The 15,264-nt window shown below is 40.7% G+C and overlaps 1 protein-coding gene across 1 annotated transcript; it reads left to right on the forward strand.

Annotated features, from left to right (window-relative positions):
• Positions 1–983: 983 nt before the first annotated feature.
• On the forward strand, positions 984–12,191 carry ZNF217 (zinc finger protein 217; the record flags this gene model as incomplete). Its single annotated transcript, XM_084271415.1, has 5 exons — positions 984–2,379; positions 4,494–4,619; positions 5,458–7,014; positions 10,713–10,842; positions 12,061–12,191. The coding sequence occupies 4 exons, from the start codon at positions 984–986 to the stop codon at positions 10,820–10,822; spliced, it is 3,189 nt and encodes a 1,062-aa protein (XP_084127541.1). The 3' UTR covers positions 10,823–10,842; positions 12,061–12,191.
• Between the last annotated feature and the right edge of the window lie 3,073 nt (positions 12,192–15,264).

The following is a 15,264-nucleotide window of genomic DNA, read 5'->3' on the forward strand; positions in this document are numbered from 1 at the left end:
TGTAGCAGTTGGCCTCATGGATGGTTTAAATATTAAACTACAGTGCAAAAGATAGTACCACTAGCTTATTTCAAACTCTAAGGTCATCTACTTGTACCTGCCCAAAATTGTCAGAGGCTGTAAATCTGGATGATAGTGTAAGTTTGAAGTCGCTGTGTTAGTGATTATTTCTTAATACAAAGGCTTTTGCTCAATGGCCTTTAGAGAACAAGCAAAGTGTTGCTGTGCCTCTAAACCCTGCTTTCACCAGCTCAGGGAGGTTTGGCTTGCTGAATTTACATGGTATGAATTCAGTCTCCTGTGTATTGAAATATAGTTTCAGCAGCTTTTTGTGAGTGGGTTTAGAATAGATAGAAGGCAAAGCATTTCTTCTACATAGTTTCAATAGGGAAGCCCAGCTAATGGAATACAGGGTTGTTCAAGACTGTACTGCAGTAGATAGAAAAGTGACCAGAGTGCTTTCTAGCTGCCCCTCTGACTTTTTTTAAATGTATGCCTTCTGCATTCAAAAGCATTGGATAGGTCTCTGTTTTATTTGGAGACAATACTGTTCTTTTGAGAAGTCTGATTGATTGGTTTCTCTCTTCTCCAGGTGCTGGAGTTCTTCGTGGCACTGAACTCTGTGAGTGTGTTTTGCTCAATGCAACTATTTTAAACGTTCGTATGAAAACTTTTAAGTTCAACTGTTTCTACAAACTTGAAAAATTGGAGGAAATAGTTAAAAACCAACCAAACCCCATGGATTCAGTCACTGAGAGAACCGATGGATACACTTGCAGTGATGTGTGAACACAGATACAAATGAAAAAGGAGTGATTTTTTTGCTTGTGGAAAAGCCTTTTCCTGGCAGAGGTTTTTTTTAGCTTAGCAGACTTGTAAGCACATGTTGAACTTTACAAGTGTCCTTATTGTGATCTGTGAGCATCCCCAAAGAACTGAAACCTTACATTAAAACACGTAATAGGGAACAGAGCATAGGAAACATGCCAACTCAGCCTCTCTTGGCATACATGGAGGGACCGGATGGAATAGCCAGTACTGTTGGTGCACAGATGGAGAATAATGATGCCTCAATGACAATAAGAGGAACAAACACCATTTCTTACAAAAACTTGCAAGAAAAGTTTCTCATGCAAGCTGAGGGATGCACGCCTCTGGACTGCATGTTTTGTGATGAGACTTTTAAACATTCTGAAGAACTTGGGAAGCATGTTGTAACTCAGCATAGGCCCACTCTTTGTGAACCAGCTGTCCTGCGTGTTGAAGCAGAGTATCTTAGTCCTCTCGACAAATGTCAAGTCAGAACAAACTTGTCTTCACCAAACAATGGAAAGGACAATGAAGAACTTAGCTGTGAAGTTTGTGGACAAACATTTGATGAGGCTTTTGATGTTGATGCACACATGAAAAAGCATAAAGATTCTTTCATGTATTGGTGTAATGTATGTGGAAGAAGATTTAAAGAGCCGTGGTTCCTCAAAAATCACATGAGGACACATACTGGAAAGCCTGGTTCTAGAAACAAGCACCAACAAGGGTCTGAAAGCCCCATAACAATAAATGAGGTGGTGCAGGAGCATGTAACTGAAAATATAACATCACCTTACAAAATTTGTATGGTTTGTGGTTTCCTATTTCTCAATAAAGAGACTCTAATAGAGCACAGTAAAGTGCACACCAAAGAATCAATACCCAATGGTGAAAGCCCCCAAGTGACTAGTGAACCTAATGCAGAAGAAATGTCTCAGAGAGAGGAATTTTTGCGATTCTTGAACTTAAGACCAAACTTGAATGCAGGAAATGACAAATCACAAAAACCTGTGAAATGGATAGCTGAGCTAGATCCTTTCAACACGTATCAAGCATGGCAGCTGGCTACCAAAGGTAAAGTTGCAGTTGGTCATGGCCAAATTAAGGAACCAGGACAAGAAGGAAGTACAGACAATGATGATTCATCTTCTGATAAAGAAGAACTCTGTGAAATTTGGAATGCAAATAAAAGTAGCCAGACTGAGACTACAGGGAAGTCAAAAGTAAATAAAAACAGCAGTTATGCAGGGAATGGTAACTTATCCCAAGACAAACTGAAACATCCCAGTAGTGAAGTGCCTTCTATGGAGATGGAGTCTAAACTGTCCCAGAACAAAGAGAAACCAACACACTGTTCGGAGTGTGGTAAAGCCTTCAGAACATACCACCAGCTAGTCCTTCATTCCAGAGTGCATAAGAGAGACAGGCGGACTGATGGAGAGACTTCAGCTGCTTCCAGGACGTGCTGTGCTGATATAATTGCAAATTTGGATGAAAACGGAGCAGAACGTATGGAAGGAGGCTCTGAGGATGGATCTGAAGATGGGCTTCCAGAAACACTTAATTTAGGTAAGTGGCGTTTCGAGCACTGAAGTTTGAGTTAGGCTGTTAGGGTATTGTTTAGGAACTCGTTAGGGCTGAAGAATGCATCTTGCCTTCCTCAGTTACCTTTTCAAAACTTAGCTGGAGGTATGGCATGTATGGTGGGGGAAAAGGAAAAGAGAAAAGTGAGAGGGGAAAGAGGTTCTGACACCACCGTTTTAAGGTCTTTGAAGTTGTGCTGGGCTTTCTTGCAGTTATGAATTGTGTTACTGGAATCAGTGAAAGACTTAACAGTCAGTCTAGGAAAAGTCACTATGTTCTTTCTCTTTCACCTGCAATAGCAAGATTCTTAATTTTACTGGATGCTTTTCACTGTTGCATATCCCTTCTTGTCCAGTACAGGCTTTCTGCAAAGAGTATTTCTGACAAAATCATTGCACTTTCACTTCTCCCCCTGCATCTTGTAAGAAAATGTTCAGTGCTAGATACAAGCAGTTTTTAAGGTCCTGAACAATAAAGAATAATTCCAAACTTTTCCTGTCAAACTGCAGGGTCTGCATTTCTCTTGAACAGTCTGTAACTTGAAAGCCTAAATGTCAGAACCAGCAATTTTAAATTAATTTGGGTAAGGGGATGCATGTGGACTTCACGTATGTAGGAGAAGTATATATTTAACTCCCCTTCCTCAGAGGTTGCTGACAGTGCTTTCTGACCGAGTAGATGGACTCGGTCTGTATCTTACCCAGGATTAATTCCACATCTCGTGGTGCATTAGAAAAAACACTGGTACTGAATTTTTCCCTCTTTGAAAAAGATTGTACTTCTGGGGACAAAAAGGAATAGAGAAAAGTCTCGTAGCTAATCTAGCACTCTTGTGTGTGACATGCTTTGAGCCTGCATTTAAAGAGCAGACACTTGCATAATCTCAAGAAAAGAGACAACGTACAGAATGTCCTGGCACACACGCCTGACTTTTCCATTTCTGGTAATGTGCAGCCCTTTATTTTGCCTCCAGTAACAAAGGAATGGAATCATTACCTAATGTTAACTTGCTTGTTTTGTTTCTCGGTGTCTTATCCTAAACTACAACAGCTTTCATTGTGAGATGCTGACTCATGCTTATTGAGACATTATCTGTCTGTTTAACACAGCTATGGCTTCTCCTAGCCATACTTGGCATTTCCAGTATAGAAGCATTCCAAAGCACAGGAACTTCAGAGAACCATTTTAAGCTGTCGTGTATCTGTGGTCTTAGGGGAGCAAACCCTTTCCTTCCTTCTCATCTCGCCATGGCTTTCTAATCACCTTTGGCTTGGATATTTAACTGAAGGTGACTTGATGATTTTTTTTCAATTGAACCTGCCAAAGCACCCACCTCGGTTGGAGGGGTGTATTGTGTGCAAGCTTTTCCCCGTTCTACTCCGGCATTACGCTGTACTTGCCGCCCTCCAGTGGTAGCTACTACCCCTTGCACTTGAGCGGAACAGCTCTTCCTCCTTGAAGTCCATATTGCACAGACAGCAGCCCTGTCTCTTTCCTGCTCCCCTCTCTGTCAAAGCTTAAGCATTAGTGCTCCTAGGGAGAGAAGATTGCTCACTAAAGATGTTGTTATACGAACATGATGCTACATTGATCAGCACAGAAATAATATTACAATTAATAGGAAAATCCACTTTCCTCCCTACCTTCCTTCCCTGAAAAGACTTTCCTGTGTTTTGCCTATGGTCTGAATCATCCTGCTCACACTTACTAATGCAAGCACTCCCTTTAATAAACAATACAGCTTATAACCTGGATGAACTTTTTGAGATGGGCCGTTCTTCGAGTTCCTGTAGGTCAGCAAAGATAACTTTTTTTTTCCTCTTTGAGACCTAGTTTTGCACCTTTGTTCTCTGGGGCTTCTTCGTTAGTCGCTAACCGCAGTGTTTCTTGGCACAGACAGAAACCTTTTTAACTCCTTTGCTCTTTGATTGCGAAGCGTGCAGCAGTACAGAACAAAGGATGCTCCTAGACTGCAGGAGCTGACAGCAGCTCACCCTTCTGTTCTTCCTTAAAGCCAGCTAAGATCATTAACTACAGTTTTAAATGAGACTCCAAATTTGCATTTGCTCTTGATAATATAGCTATATTTTCTCCCAAAGATAAAAATGAAGATGTTTTGGAAAGAGCAAAAGTTAAAAACATTGGAGCCTCCAGAGAATGCAGCTATTGTGGAAAGTATTTTCGCTCAAATTATTACCTCAATATTCATCTCAGAACTCATACAGGTAAATGGGTTTCGCCTTTGTGGGAGGGGAAGGAAGTCTGCTGAATCCTGTTGGATGGAATGTTTGGTTTTGCTTAAGAAAAACAGAAGTTGCCTTCAAAATTATTCGTATTAAACCTAAAGATTTGCTAATGAGGAAAAAATATTTTGATATTATAGTAAGAGCTGAAGAATGCAATGTATTTTAAAAGTCATCTTTCTGCTTTTAGCAGTATAGCAAAATTTGGTGTGTTTTTTGTGTTTTGTGGGGTTTTAAGTGTTTTCTTGGGAGGGTGTTGGTGTTGGTTTTGGTTTATTTTTTTAAAGCCTATTTCCCAAGTACAAATCTGCTTGTCTGCCGGTTGCTGCTACCTGGGGAAAAAGCTGTGTCTGTTTTTCAGTTCAACTTTGTTTTCCATAGCCAGGCAAAGTCTTTCTACTTCTGTTAATGTATGCCCCTGTTTCTTTTGAAACAGTGCTATTTATAGATGAACTGTAACATTTGTGTTGTTGAATAGCATACTTGTGGTATGATCAAGGGCTACAAATCGTTGGAGTTGACCCACAGCTATACTTCTTGCTTATCTCTGCCAAACATATTGTCAGCTACCATCTCCATACATAGCTGGTGTGTGGAAAATATCTTCGTGGTAGCCAGAAGATGTCACTGCAGTTAGCAAAAGCAGCAAGATGCAGTTGTTTTAAGTGATTTGGATAAGTTTGGGGATTATGAGTCTGTTGAAAGGGAAAGAAGGAAAATCTGTTTTGTTGTTCTGCAGTCTATGTTACTGCATTGTCTTTAGTTGCATTCAAGGCTTCAAGTTGTATCAAACTTATTTCCTGGTAAATCTGTGTTTCAGGTGAAAAACCATACAAATGTGAATTCTGTGAGTATGCAGCAGCACAGAAAACTTCACTGAGGTATCATTTAGAGAGGCATCACAAGGACAAGCAAGCTGACAGTGCAGCAGACGTGAAAAGTGACAGCAAAGTTTCATCACAGAGCCAGGAGCCGGAGCTCTTGCTGACTGCTGATGGTGCTCAAGAAACCAAAAATTTGAAGAGGCTTTTTCATTGTGCCAAAGATGCTGAGGGCTGCCCACCTACCAAGCAGCACAAGGAAGTTCTGTCCTTGAACAATGTAATGGGCAGCACAGTCCTTTTAAAAATGAAAAATAATTCGAGAGAATTGAACAAAGGTTCCGTTTGTACCAATTCAAATCAAATACTGGAAAAACTAAAGGCTGAGAAGGAAACAAAGGAAGCTCAGCCCAATGTTCCTCATAAAAGAGAGCGAGCTCCTTCCGAGGAGGATGACGTCCAGTATGTCTGTGCTTTTAAGGATGGGAAAAGTGTGAATGATGTGCAAGAGTGCGCTGAAAGACACAAACGCAAACCTACGCTGGACTCTCAAGAAAAGCCCTTGAACTTATCTGTTGGGAATTCACAAGACTGTGCAGTGGTTTCAACTAGAGGCCCACTAGCACCCAGCACCTGCCCATTTTGTACTTACAGAACATTTTACCCAGAAGTCCTAATGATGCACCAGCGGCTGACACACAAATACAATCCTGACAATGTTAACAAAAACGGATGTAGAAGCAAGGCTCTGGTTAAAGCCAGGCGCACTGGGTGCCCTCCAGCTCTGCTTGGTAAAGATGTTCTTCCTCTGTCTTTTACTTCTAATAAAAATAAGGCTTCTCCATCTACACAGCAAAAACTGTTGCAAACGGGAAAAGCTAAGCAGTGTCACCCTCCACAAAGCAAAGTTCCTCTCTTCTCAGTGACTGACTCAAGCGGCACAGCACCGAGTAACCTCAAGTTTCACAAACAGCAAAGTAATATTGGAGCTCAGGCAAATAACTACAGGCAACCTCAGCAAGAAATGCACTCCGGTTCCAGCATCTCTCCAGTACTGGACAGAGTAAAACCATCTGAATCTAAAATCAAAGCTCCAAGTGTCCCAGTGTCTCAATCTGGGGTAGTGAGCAGCGGTATGAATGGAGCTCTCGACTCTCACCTAAATGAATCTGCCTGGTCTTGTCATCGAGGAAGAGACTACCTGTGTAGTAAATATGTGAGCAGCGTAAATCTAGACTATGGGGAAACGTCTTCTAAACGAATGAAACCTAATCTGTTGGCTGTGGAACATATTGACTCTGCAATGGCTAATTACAGAAGTGAAATGAGCAGATTTCGTGTTGCAAACAGATATGCAAATCTGCTATCTCAGGAATGTTCTCGCACCAAACCTGCATCCTCTGCTTTGCCAACCAAACAAGGGCTTCTGAATTCAGAGGATGTTGAACCTTCTAATGTACTGACTGTTCTCAAACCTTATGAGCCGTACAACTCTGGATCGCTTTACACTTCTCGTGGATCTAGCAATGGCCAAGTAACCAGCTCTACAGTAGAAGGTACTGTATCTCCTTCTAGTTAAATGTCTAACACCCTTACAAAGAAAGGTGAATGACACATAAATGAGTGCGTACCCACCTTGAAAAGGAGGAAATAAAGCTGTACTTAGCATTTCACCAAGTCCAGTCAATGCTGGGATTTTAAATTTAAAATCCAGGTTCAGCAAACTCCTGGCCTGGGGATTTAGGCATGGAGGCTCTGAATTTTAACGAGGGATTTAAAGTTCCTCAAGTTCCCTCCTCCTCCCTGCCATGGGGTTTCTGATAGCAAATGAGTATTGTTGGCTCATCAGAACACTCCAGACATGCTAACTAATCCAGGATATGGAATAAGCCTTTCTGCTTAATATACAAGAAGTCTTGGGCCATCTGGAATGTTAATAAAACCTCTTACCACAGAAAAAAAAAAAAAGTGCTGTCATGGGCAATTGTTCCCTTCAATTGCAGAAAAGGGTGCATTACAAATCATAAAACTATGATGTAAATCTTATAGCTCTGTTCTTCAATGGGCTTTTATAATGTTTGGCTTTTAGCGGGAACAGAGTACTTTGTTAAAATCAAGACAAGGTATTTCTGCTATTCTAATTATGGTGTCTGGTTGCACTGAATGGTAATACTTTGTGGAAAGTTCTGGGCCTAGCAGAGACAAACGTTTTGTGATGTATTTGGAAAACACTGGTACTTGTATGAAAAACATACTCTTTGTGTTTTGTTCTTAGTCAGCATTTTCAAAACTCAGCAGGAGGCCAAGATTAAAAGGTGCTAGGTGGTATTTAAGCAGTTGCCTATTTGTAGAAGATGGTATTTATGACTGAGCTGAGGTCAATATGGACTGTGCTATAAATACAGGACTTTGGATTTTGCAGTGAAGATCCTGTTATAACAATAAATAGTGTGTGTGTGCTGTGTAGTCTTAAAGTCTCTCTAGGTTCTTAACTCTGTGAATGCTTCTGTTCTCTGGAGCAGTAAGACGATTGTTCTGAGGTAGGCTGGGTGCAGCAGTGTGTTACCTTAGGTCAGAGTGAACTGTGAAATACCAAGTCTGATGTAGCTGTGTGGCAAAAAGTGTGTTTGTGAATATTCCAGAATTCTGTTCTGGGTTTTGTTGGCTTGTTTTAAAGTTGTGGCTTCATAAATATTCAGGATTGCTAGTAGAGGGATGCAGGAAAGCGTTACAGCTCTGTTTCCAGCCTGGGTAGGCAGTGGGTAAGTGAAAAGCCAGCGTTACAGTTGACTGACTCAAGCGGTTGTGAAATGGAGTTAATTCCTAGTTTCATGACGAGTGTTGTCTGTGTACCATGAGCAGAGCCACGAGTTGCTACGAGGAATGTAAAATGGGCACTAGGTTATGCACAGAATGCAGAGGGACAGGCAGAGGACAAATGTTGCTGCTGTCTTTTGATTCCTGGTGATCCAAGAGAATGAAATACATGCAGGGTGTTTTTTCTGTGCACGAAAGTCATTCATGCAGTTGTGGAATTCAGTGTTTGCAAGACTTTTTCTTTTTTTTAAAGTAGGAGTTGGTTGCAGCTTAGAACTTCATGTGTGACCTCTGCATTTGGTGCAGGACGTGACTGTCCTCGAGGAACAAACTTTGCACTGACTGGGAACTTGTGCTTCACGACATTGCTATCTGCTTAGCAGATCAAGTATTCAGGATTTCAGGGGAATGTTCTTGATGTTTAAAACTGCATTAATTTCATGAAAGCAGGAATAGAAAGCTGAAATTTTGCAGCTCCAGCTAGCTAGACAAGAGCAGCCAGTACAGCAAGGACGAGGTGGTGGGCAGTGTCCTGCTCCTTTCCAGCTTATGCCAAGGATTGGGAAACTCTACCCTAATGAGGGTAGCCTACTGAAGCAGCAGTTGATGCAATACTATTTTTAAACAGTGACTTCACTGGAATCCACCTGGTTCTTCTTTTGAAAGCTCCACCTGTCTGCCAGAAAAATCTCTGGAGGCTTCTCTTCCTCTGCTTTGGTATGGCCTCCAGTGGCCTGTAGTCAGCAACTTCCTACTGTTTCCTGTTACTTGAGCTCTCCAAGCTGTGGCGGTTGCTAACTTGACAGTGGTGGCCTCATGGAAATTAGGAGTTTGGTGTTCAGTAAAGAGTGTTGTCTCAGGGCAAGAAAAGCAACTTCTAACAACTGTTACCTACGCCGGAAAGACTTGTGGAGCAAGATCCCCTCTATGGGTTTTCTTAGCAGCTTCAAGAAAAGCCCTGTGCAATAAAATACAGGGTTTTAAGGGTAGTTTTCTAGGTTTCCTGGCCGAAGAATGCAACGTAAATCTTGATGGCTGCTTGAGAGAGTAGCAGACAGGCGATCTCCTTGCATTGGGGTTTTAATGTGCGTGGAGACAGGGAAGATGAAAGTTTCTGCAAACTTTTTTTTTTTTAAAGAAAGCTGAAGTACAACTGCTGCTTGTCTAAGAGTTACAAAACGCATCTCTTCAGAGTTGCAAGATGCCAAATGCAAAGTACTGCAGGTGTCGACCTGCAGCTTTCTGTAGTCTTTTTATTGAACCCGGGTGATATTATAAAACATGATGTCAAAACCTTTTTTATAAGGGCCTGTGTGCCTCGTGGCAACATTATTTAGGTCCTGTGAACATGTTATGTTGCATGTTAAATGCTGGATCAAGTTGTCATGAGAATATGTTCCACTTGGCAAACTTGATTAAAGCATGATGCCTTCCGTTATTGCTTGTAAGCTCTGCCATCCTGCATCGCCCTGAAGAGACAGAAACATTCTGAAACCACTCAGTTTGTGTTATTTTCAAATTAGTTGCCTTTGCAATGGCAACATGCTATCAAGGATAACCTGGTAGCTGATTGATCTGGCAGAGGCTGCAAATTAAAGACAATTGCTCATGACACACTCCAATGGCTTTGTAGATTCTGTTGAAATATTAATTTGGCTTTGCCATTTTAATTTAATTAAAGCTTGCTAGGTTTTTTCAATGCTGCATTTAAAGCTTTCATGGAATATGGATGGCAGTTGGGCTTTTGTATCCTGTGGGAGTAATGATTCTTGACTTTTTTTCCTTAATTTTATGAAGTGTTTTTGACTGCTTGCTTAAGCTAATAAGACTTAATATGGAACAGGCATTGATTTCACATATATAAATCTGAATTAATGGTCTCAGATAAACATGAAATTACATGTATACTAGACTGAAAATTGCTTAAACAAAGGTCTTCAAGTAAATGTATATTAACAGTCCTTAAAGTGTCACAACTGCCTTATAATCTATGATGGCAATAACACAGTATACCTGGTTTTCCTCTCCAATACTTGTATTCAAAAATCCAATTTTCAAACAAACCAGAAGACACAAAGTGGATGTGTGGGCATCATGCCATAGGAGGTACTGCAGCACCTAATGCTTGCAGTGAAGCTGGCTATGTGATGAGTCAAGGGAAGGCATTTCCTTCTTGCAAATAAAATGAGCAAAATCAGGAGAGATGGGCATTGTATGTGTGCAACTTGGAACAAAGTTGTTGAAGTCATGTAATTCCTTGTGTAACTTCTGGATGCTGCATTTCCTGTAACCTTTCAGTAGGACTGGGGATATCTTATCTAGGGCCCTGCTCACAATACGATTTGTGGTGTTGTGGGGTTCTGAGTGCTGATGTCGCCCTGCTCGCATTTGATGTAGCAGGAAATTATTCTAACTTCTCTAAATTTAATTTTTCCAGGAAAGAGATCAGTGTCATACCAACACTTATCCAGCAGTGTGCTACAGAAGAGAAGCTATGAAAGTTTCATTGGCAATGCACACTTTCGACCAAGTGACAAGAAGACTTAAGTCGTTTACTTCAAGAAATGGTAAACAAACCTTTTGAACTAATTGTTACTTAAATGCTGCATTAAGTACTCTGAGCATCAAAGGTTGCTGCATCAAAGGTTGCTGTGTGGCATGATGAGAGGTTGTGAAGGGCTGAGCCAGAACAGCTGAGAATACAAGCTCTCCCTCTTAGGAAGTGAACCAAGTACTGGTATAGCAGCAGTAGAAATGGAAGGGCCAACAATAGATACATGTATTTAATTAATTGCAGTAGCAGTGGGAAATGTTCAACAAAAGGGCTTTCCCCTTTAGTCAGTGCACGAGGGTGGGGGAACATCGTGTGGAGAACCAGAAATGAGAGGAAGTGCCTGTTCTCACAGGATTCATGAACTGTGAGAGGTCACGTTGGTTAGTCCTTCCTGAAAACGCAGACATTACTCATTTTACAACTTCTGAAGATTGCCTCAAACAACAAGAGTCTCTTTGGTGGATTATTTCATAGGGAAGTCAGGGTTTCCTGATAGCTCCTTGACAGTTTATCTCTGTGTACTGTAGAGGTTGTTCTAAATAGTTTTCCTTTGTTCGATGGAGGGATGGGTGTAGCCTCTTAGGGAAACAGGTCAAGTGAAAAGAATTAGTCTGGTGTTCTGAATTCCCCAGTTTCATCTCTCCAGCTCTGTAGCTGTATCTCAGAACTTCACAACCCCATTGTGTTTGCAACATTCTTAGCTGCTAAGGAGATAAGTACTCTATAAGTCTGTAAATAAATATATCTGTATGCTTTTTTCCAAACCCAGAGCTACAGATAATTCTCTTCCTTCAAATTTAAGGAGACCCATCTCAAATACTGTAGCACCTGGACCAGCATTTTGGGCAAAGATTTTGCATATCTGGAGAGCAGAGCAGTCTGACATCTAGATGACAGCTTTAAAAATACTTCTTGATATTCTTCTAATCTTACTGCTTTTATTGTTCCCCTACTCAGCATATTTTTGTCTAGTTCTGCTTTTTTAAAGCTAACTCAATTTCCTGCCTGTATTTCTACTTGGGGCTTGAGTATCTTCAAAAGTAGTCTTGATTATTGCCAGCTTTTATTTGGCGAATAGGAGACAGACCTTATACAGCAATATGAGTTTCTAAATACACAGGCAAGGGTGCAGAAGAAATCCCCTTTATCTGTTAAAGATGCTCCTCTCACTGTATGTGTTTGTACTGACCTATAGTTGTATTTCACAAAACGATGTTTTCTTTTCCCCTAGGTCTGAGGACACAAGTGCATGTTCCATGGAGTTTTATACCCACAGTTCATCCTTTGAGGAAAAATGGTGAAAGCTACTGAACTAAGCTGTGATTGTACTGTATATAAAAACACTACAGTTTTATAATACTGGTTCTGTTAACGTTTTGTACCAAATAGCCATAAAAAGTAGTCTAAAACAATTGGGTTATGAAGGTGTGTGGAGAATGTATATCTTGACATTGACTTTTGAGTATTTTTCATTAGAATTAATTGACCAAATATTAGGTAGGAATTATATTTTTTCATACTTGAGCGCTGCTGAAGAGTTTCTCTTTGAAAGAATATATAATCATTGCACCTCAGGTAAATTGTAGATACTGAAGTTGGAATCCTGTTGGCTTAATGCTCCTTTTTCATAAAGGTGAAAGTTTCTCATCTGTTTGTTTTTTCCTGTTGAACTATGTTAGTTTTTTAAAACAACTTCCAAATAAACTGTCTGAAACTGTCCAGTTTATAAATGTTGTGAACATCAAAGCGACGGTGCTGACACGATGCTGATCTGCCTTGTACACGTTAGGACCATAATGTGTTGGAGGGATCTGTTTCCCTGGGGTTGTTTCCAGCATATTTTTAACCACAAGGATGAGGCAATACTTGACATTTGGATTTCATGGGGCGTTCCTGAAATACGGTTGGATTCTTCTCTTGGCATTGGATGCTGTTCTTCAGAGAAACCTCTTACACATCTCTACAGACACACAAACTTTTACAGCAGAAAATACCTAGGGCTTGCATGGGAAACAATACTAATCTAAATGTTTCAAGGGTTTGGTTTTGTACCAAACTCAATGCAGTTACATTTAGAGGAAAACTACTTTGCACCTTTGTCCAAACTGTAAAGCCACAATCAAGACTTGCAATACAAATGTGGGATCTACAGCCTTCAAAAGGGATGTGGCTATGGTGTAGCCTGCTTGACTGTGCTTGGAAGCTTCTTGATGTCGGGTTCTAGCATCTACTGGGTGTTTAAAATAAGTAAGAAATAACCTGTAAATGGGAGAATATCTCCTTTTATTTTTTGTGAAGACAGCAAGAGTTTTTTCTAATGCACATGCAGTTTAATTTTTGTAAAGGGAAGATGGCCAGTTACCAGCCAGTAAGGCAGAATCGTTGCATACTTTGACTTGTGTTCCTAGTTGCTTCTCATACAGCCCATAGCTAAGAGTTTATTTCCCCTGTACCTGGCTTTGCCTTCCATATATTTTAGTAAAAGGAAAAAAAAATGAAAAATTTTGCACTGTTCATTTTGCTCTCTTCCCTCATACAGCAGATGTAAAATAGCAAAACCTAGAAACTCTTGGTTTTTTTCATTATGCAACTCGAGATGTTCCAGTTGTATGTCTTAGTTCCTGTATATGGGACCTATTTTTAACGTCTCTGAACTGGCGATGTAATGAAGTGCTGTGTATCAGGAAATTGTACACTATTTACCTTTTTTCCTGTTCATAAGCTGAGCCATATGTACATAATCTAGATTTTTGTTTTTTCCTAGTTTTGCACTTTTATAGCCTATTTTTTGAAGATGAATTCACTTGGAAAATGGTTAATCTATTTTTTTGCGTGATCTTTCAATGAGTCTTATAGAATGCATGCTGTAACTCTCCTCTGTGTACCTTACGGGGTTCTGGGATTTAAATGTGCGGGGCTGGTTTTTAAGGTTTCAGCAAACAGACCGAAGACTTGGTTGTTTTTAATCTCCCTTCATACTGGTACAGATCCCCTCAAGGCTTTTTTTTTTTGGTAGGAAACTTGGGGTTGGAATCCAAAAACGGACAGAAGGATTTGATTTCGTGGCAGCACAGCCCTGTACTTCAGAACACACTCTGCCCATCAGTATTAACTATTGGGATACTACTGGTTTTTTATGTTTCTTTGGAAATAACAGTGCATATATAGAGGTACAAATTGTTGATTTTTTTTCTTGTTTATGTATTTATTTCATTCCATTTTGTTTTATTTTAATTGTTGAAACCGGAAGTTGTCAAGCAGTAGGCACACATTACTCATTTAATTTATGATGTATTTCACTTTAGTTGAGTATATTATTACATGCGGATGTAAATATAGACTTGGTGTTTTGCAAAACTGGTTTCTGTGTCTTGCTTTTTAAAGCTTAAAGTGAGTCAGCGCCAGGAATTTTATGTTCCCTTGACCTTTGGCCGTTGTCTTGCTGCTGGGGAGGAGGAGAACCTGCCCGTAAGTAAACCTCAGCTCAGGTCCTGTGCAGCTGCTTCTGTGAAAGTCCTGAGTCAGCACCCAGAAAATCCATCTGTGAGGCTCAAAAGGAAAACTTTTAAGTCACAAAAGGTTTCATTGTTGGGTTTTTTTGGGGTTTAAGTCTCTTGTATGTTAAAATTGTGGGGTTTGAGAGGTGTGTGTTCAATGGGACCATGTTGGGTGTCTTTGACGGGGGTGGGGGGGGGTGGTGGCGACAGCTGCTGGTGTTGAGGGGGTTGGTGAGCTGTGCTCTGGCCTCTGCTCTGGTCTTACTGTGTGATAACCAGTTTGCAGGACAACCTGTGGAGTTCTGCTTACTACCTTCAGAGGGCTTCAGAGCTGAGCTGTGCTGTCTCCAGCAGCACAACCCCTTGTGTGAGGGATCTTCTGCCTGTGTGTGTAATGAGTTGCAGGTTGAGGTACAAACTCAGACTCTGCATCTTGGGAGTCTGAAGCGACCCTCATCTCCTCTTAGGAGGATCTGATGCCAAATCACAAAACTGTTTCTTCTTCCCCTCTGTGAAGGAGGGAAATGTGCTACTGAGCAGATTTCTCTGTTCATTTGCACACACTTAAGAAAAAGTGCATTTAATTAGGATTAGCAAGTCTCTAAATTGCAGATGGTTCTCAAGGGAAAAAATAGTTACGAGTGCATTCACGACATTAAAATCAGTACATTTAATTCAATTTCATCTTAATATTAATTCATCATGTCTAAAGTAGGAGTTCCTACAGAAGATACCCATATGACTTAATGTTACTTGGGGAGAGCGAGGTGGAGCATTTCCAAACATGCTGCAGCATGATTGCCCTGTGGAATTAAGACAGATAGAGTAACTGTGTGCTCATCACAGGAGTGCCCAGGTTGACATGTGTTGTTACCTGTGGCTGGTTAGCTGATGGGTGGTTTGGTTTGGAGCTGTTACTGATGGATAACAATGGGTCC

The sequence above is a fragment of the Gallinula chloropus genome (assembly GCF_964237585.1).
Source record: "Gallinula chloropus genome assembly, chromosome: 16".
NCBI lineage: Eukaryota > Metazoa > Chordata > Aves > Gruiformes > Rallidae > Gallinula > Gallinula chloropus.